Below are 6,000 nucleotides of genomic sequence, written 5' to 3' on the forward strand. Positions count from 1 at the left end.
GTCAGTTTTGAGTCTGATTTGGAAAATGGCAGACATTCGGCCATCTTGAATTGTGCCAATTGAAGTTATCTATTTCTCAGACAGATTTCAGTCTTTATTAGATTTCATTTGAAGGTTTTTCTTTCGCTCAGATTATCAAGAGGATCAATCAATGGTGAGCGTCATGATCCCTCTGGGATCTCGATAAAACATGAATGAGCTTCAATGTGTTATTGCGTAATATGAAATAGAATACATAGGCAATGTGTTTTTATATATTCGATTTTGATTCAGGATTATTGAAATAATTTTATTTAAGATTTGGCTACCCAGATCGAGAGTACCTTGCACGGGTGACGGAGGAGTTAGCAGCGAAGGGAGTTACGAAGGCAGACATTGAGTAGAAGTGACAGTGAAGAAGGACAATCTTACAATGTTTGAGGATTATATGGCAAAACAACTTAATGGTCATCCAGTCAGCATAATTGCATTCAATAATAGATTGGGGCTGATTAGTGGTATTATTATATTATAGGAGTACGAGGAAGGTTGTGGTGCCATTAAAAGTTTTTTTTTACTTTATTTTCACAGCGATTCGAGTTTTGTTGTTGCATGATGATTAATTATTTTTATGTCAGGAATTATTTTAATACCCTTTGTTCAATTTTTTCACTGAAGGAAAGTACATACTGTATCTTAATGTACTTTAGTTTGTTTTGTTTTGTTTTTTTGAAGTAAATAACCATATTTCTAAGCAAGACTTCATACAAAGTTTCTAATTATTAAGGACCAAGATCGGAAGAAACTTATAATTCACTCGATAAAAGGATGATACTTATTTTTCTAGGTATATAAATGTATATGTTTAGGTGTCCTTTGAAAATAAATGTTACCTTAAGAGCCCGAAAAAGGGCCGCTGCTTGTTAGTGGTATCTTTATGTTATAGCAGAAGGCTGTGGTGATGTTATTTTTTTCACAGCGATTTGTTTGTTTTGTTGTGTTCAGTGTGTCAGTATCAGGAGGGATTTATTGGAATCAGGGTGTCAGTATCAAGAGGATTTACTGGAATCAGGGTGTCAGTATCTGGAGGGATATACTGGTATCAGGAGGATTTACTGGAATCAGGGTGTCGGTATCAGGAGGGATTTACTGGAATCAAGGTGTCAGTATCTGGATGGATTTACTGGAATCAGGGTGTCAGTATCAGGAGGATTTACTGGAATCAGGGTGTCAGTATCAGGAGGGATTTACTGGAATCAGGGTGTCAGTATCAGGAGGATTTACTGGAATCAGGGTGTCAGTATCAGGAGGGATTTACTGGAATCAGGAGGATTTACTGGAATCAGGGTGTCAGTATCAGGAGGATTTACTGGAATCAGGGTGTCAGTATCAGGAGGGATATACTGGAATCTAGGTGTCAGTATCAGGAGGGATTTACTGGCATCTGGGTGTCGGTATCAGGAGGAATTTACTGGAATCTGGGTGTCGGTATCAGGAGGGATTTACTGGAATCACGGTGTCAGTATCTGGAGGGATTTACTGGAATCTGGGTGTCGGTATCAGGAGGGATTTACTGGAATCACGGTGTCAGTATCAGGAGGATTTACTGGAATCAGGGTGTCAGTATCAGGAGGGATTTACTGATATCAGGGTGTCAGTATCAGGAGGGATATACTGGTATCAGGATGTCAGTATCAGGAGGGATATACTGGAATCAGGGTGTCAGTATCTGGAGGATTTACTGATATCAGGGTGTCAGTATCAGGAGGGATTTACTGGAATCTGGGTATCAGTATCTGGAGGGATATACTGGAATCAGGGTGTCAGTATCAGGAGGGATTTACTGATATCAGGGTGTCAGTATCGGGAGGGATATACTGATATCAGGGTGTCAGTATCAGGAGGGATATACTGGTATCAGGATGTCAGTATCAGGAGGATTTACTGGAATCAGGGTGTCAGTATCTGGAGGATTTACTGATATCAGGGTGTCAGTATCAGGAGGGATTTACTGGAATCAGGGTGTCATTATCAGGAGGGATATACTGGTATCAGGATGTCAGTATCAGGAGGGATATACTGGAATCAGGGTGTCAGTATCGGGAGGTATATACTGGAATCAGGGTGTCAGTATCAGTATACATGATTATAGTACATCTGTTGCTTAGTGTATGATCTTCTGTTGTTTTGACACATTTTTTCAATGCCGTTTTCCTTAATCGAAATTAGTGTTAATATATCATACATGTAAATATTGATTTTAAAAATATGTATATAATGATCTCATTATTCAACACTATCAAAATTGTATATATTAATTGATGATGTGATACTTATCTGAATATTTCAATATCATTTGATTTTAGAATCCAAAATGTTTATATTTTAAACCCATCATGTATAAAATTAACATATTTTTATCTATGATTCTACTTCTGTGGATGAAGAAGAATGTTTGTATAAATATAAGTGTGTACCTTACGACATTTATAAAGTTTATCCTGCTTCTCAAGTGTTTGAAAGTCTTTAAATCTTGAAATTGGTACTCGATTCATATAGTGTTTTCTTCTGTTTCAATGTTTCTGAACGATTGCTGTTTATTAAGGTTTGTTTTTCTCACTTTCCTGGAGATAAAGATTATTCTGTGGGTTGACCTCGGTTACAATGAAATTAGATGAAATCATTCCAAGTGTGTTTAATTAATGCAATTTCAATGTCACAAGGGTGACATTTTTAAAACCTTTGAATTAAAGAATACTCTCATACCAATAGCCTGTAGAGATTGTGTCCTTCACGTTTGTTTAAATAACTGACATTGGAGGTAGCATGGTCACGGAGACCCATTGTGCTAAAATTGTCAAATTATTCTATAATGAATACCATATGAATGTACCAACAACACCTACCAGTGTGTAATTCATCTCTTATTCCTTGGTAGCGGTGTAAAATTATATAAAATTGTATGTATGCATGTATGTTGACAGGTTGCAAATGCAATAAAGTAATATTCTCTTTTAAATGTGTTTAAACAATGTGCAAACGTACTATTGAATATCCAATAGATAATCAGTTAATTTCCATGGTTGACCTGCTGTCATTAATAGTACTGGATGACAGACACGTGGGAGAATTTCGGCACTAGTGGATCGTCCTGGTTGGTAAGGTTACATATGTATGTCGGGTGTGGACACCTGGTGGGAGAGTTCGGCACCAGTAGATTGTCCTGGAGGGTAAGGTAATGTCGGGTGTAGACACCTGGTGGGAGAGTTCGGCACCAGTTGATTGTCCTGGAGGGTAAGGTAATGTCGGGTGTAGACACCTGGTGGGAGAATTCGGCACCAGTTGATTGTCCTGGAGGGTAAGGTAATGTCGGATGTAGACACCTGGTGGGAGAGTTCGGCACCAGTTGATTGTCCTGGAGGGTAAGGTAATGTCGGGTGTAGACACCTGGTGGGAGAGTTCGGCACCAGTTGATTGTCCTGGAGGGTAAGGTAATGTTGGGCGTAGACACCTGGTGGGAGAGTTCGGCACCAGTAGATTGTCCTGGTGGGTAAGGTAATGTCGGGTGTAGACACCTGGTGGGAGAGTTCGGCACCAGTAGATTGTCCTGGTGGGTAAGGTAATGTCGGGTGTAGCAGTCTAAGAGTTCGGCACCAGTTGATTGTCCTGGTGGGTAATGTCCGATGTAGACACCAGTAGGGAGAATTTGGCACCAGTGGATTGTCCTGGAGGTAAAAATGTTGTCAGATAAAGACAACGCTAGGTTTAATAGGACATGATTATAAAGGCTTACATGTGTGTTTGATGTCGGCAGTAAATCACATACAATTTCAATTGTGTTTTCCGTGTTTACAATATATGTTATAACTATGAGGAGTTTGTCCCGGAGGAGTTTGGGGAAGGGTACCTAAGTATAGTGTATCATGATATAGTGTATTTCAAACAGATTTTGAATTGTTGTCACTATATACAAGAAAGTTTGACCCATTTTTCATATTTCATACTGACACTTGCAATAATTTATCATTTCTAGCGTGGAAATATGATTTGCAGAATAAACAACCATCAGTATCCAAATGATAACTAAATTTACAAATAGAAATATCTTAACTAGGGAATTTGTTTTTAAATACATGTATGACAAATATGTGTGGTTAATAAGGTGAAGACAACTGAGCATTGTCATATTTTGTTTGTATGTATCTAACCAGTTTTCATAATCCAGTTGGTATCGACAGGTGAAAAGTCGGTTGAGATAATGATACTTTGTGAGATATGTATATACATACACTGCATTTTTTATAATTAATGAAGATGAATGATGTATTGTTTACATTGTAACACTTAATATGTAACTGTGTATTTTGTAATTTAGTTTGGTGATCATTCGGATTTCTATAGATACCTGTACAGTGTGTATTTATATGTACACACTTTATATGCTTTATTTATACAGCTGTCAAAATATTCCCATGACACTCATTTTAAGCTCGCTTGTTTTGAAAAAAAATATTGCTAAACTTTTTTACCATGGTTATTAAGCTCGAAGACACATAATAAATAATCCGCTAAAACTGACTGCAGGCCCCAAAATTCTGGCTTATTTTTGTGCTAAAACTATGCATAGTATATATTGCAGGCTCCAACATTCGAATGATTCGTCTATTCATAAAGTGATAAAACAGGTGACGGGCCTGTTTAAGCGGACTAAACAGTAGATAAACCCATAAAGGTATTGACAAAGTCCGGGTGTGTTCTCCATGGCACTTTCTCTATTGGCCCAATTTTTGGAGAACAAAAGAATGTGTTTATCTAGTAGAACAATGACAAACCAATAATAGTCGGGTTTCATATGAATTCACCTGTACTCATTTATCTGAGCTACCTGTATAAAGAGGAGAAAGATATACATTCATGTATCTCCTTGTTTTATGAAAAAATAAACATTAAAAAATGTATATTTACATTTACATCATTTAAGTTGTATTAATGAAATCAGTAAAATATACAACAGCTCTATATTAAATTATCAATTGTACATTTATGGCGGTCATCTTGAATTTCGGACCATCTCAGGATCATTTCAAGAATCTTTGAGCTGAATTTTCCTGGTGAGACTTCAGAAATTTAAATACCGGTAAGTGTTGTGCAGGAGATCATGATTGTCCTACCATGTTACAAAATTTTCCTCTGTGTATCTACATGTACCTGCTAAAAATACAATTTTTTTTTGTACTTAATGATAGGTTTTCTTGTATTGATTTTTTATTCTTTCTATTTGCTAAGCATGTAGATAAAATTTTGTTAGATATTTGCCCCAGTTATTGAGGAATTCCTTGGGCTTTCCCCTTTTGGTAACATCATTTAATTTTGATATATGTGAATTTTAAATATCATATTCAGATCAATATCTGTTAAGAATTAGCCTTACTACAATAAGCTTCTAGTGAAATTGTTGTATTTGGATAAGAATCTTTTCTTGTTCTGTGAGGGTTTATGATAGAGTAGAACATGTATGCTCATTAGATACATGTCTGTTCTTTAAGGGTACCTAATAAATGGATATTATAATGTATGATGTGTTATCAGAAAGCAAGTGAAATGAAATGCTCATGTTACTGACATTTCAGTAAATGTCAGTTTTGATTATTATGAAGCAAAAAAAAATCAGTTGGTTTTGGTACTCGAATAATAAACAAAGGTACTAAATACCATATAGATATCAACATCATTCATGTAAGGAGATGAAACTTTAATGCTAATAAAGATGTGTTTTGGGAGAAAAAATGTATATGCTGTTATTATTTCCAGTTAGTAACAAAGGCGGGGTTTCAAAATGGCCTAAGAACCAGATACAGTATATTGTATGTGGTATTGGTAGCCTCCGTAGATCTACGTTTAAAAATAGCCATTTAATTCCAAACATGTACAAAGGGAAGAATATAGCGCCCTTTTTGTGCCAAAATGTAAAAAAAAATATATGGGATTTTGGGTCAAAGGCTATATGGTGTCAGTGGACAC

The 6,000-nt window shown here is 36.3% G+C and overlaps 1 protein-coding gene across 1 annotated transcript in view; it reads left to right on the plus strand.

The window, feature by feature from the left end:
* The window catches only part of LOC117339009, a 46,327-nt gene extending 40,636 nt beyond the window's left edge, over positions 1-5,691 (plus strand). Inside the window, exon 21 of the mRNA XM_033900374.1 lies at positions 299-5,691. Coding sequence (XP_033756265.1) covers positions 299-383 — 85 coding nt within the window. The 3' untranslated portion in view covers positions 384-5,691. The remainder of the gene's footprint in view (positions 1-298) is intronic.
* Positions 5,692-6,000: the final 309 nt, after the last annotated feature.

This window comes from Pecten maximus, chromosome 12 (assembly GCF_902652985.1).
Source record: "Pecten maximus chromosome 12, xPecMax1.1, whole genome shotgun sequence".
Lineage (NCBI taxonomy): Eukaryota > Metazoa > Mollusca > Bivalvia > Pectinida > Pectinidae > Pecten > Pecten maximus.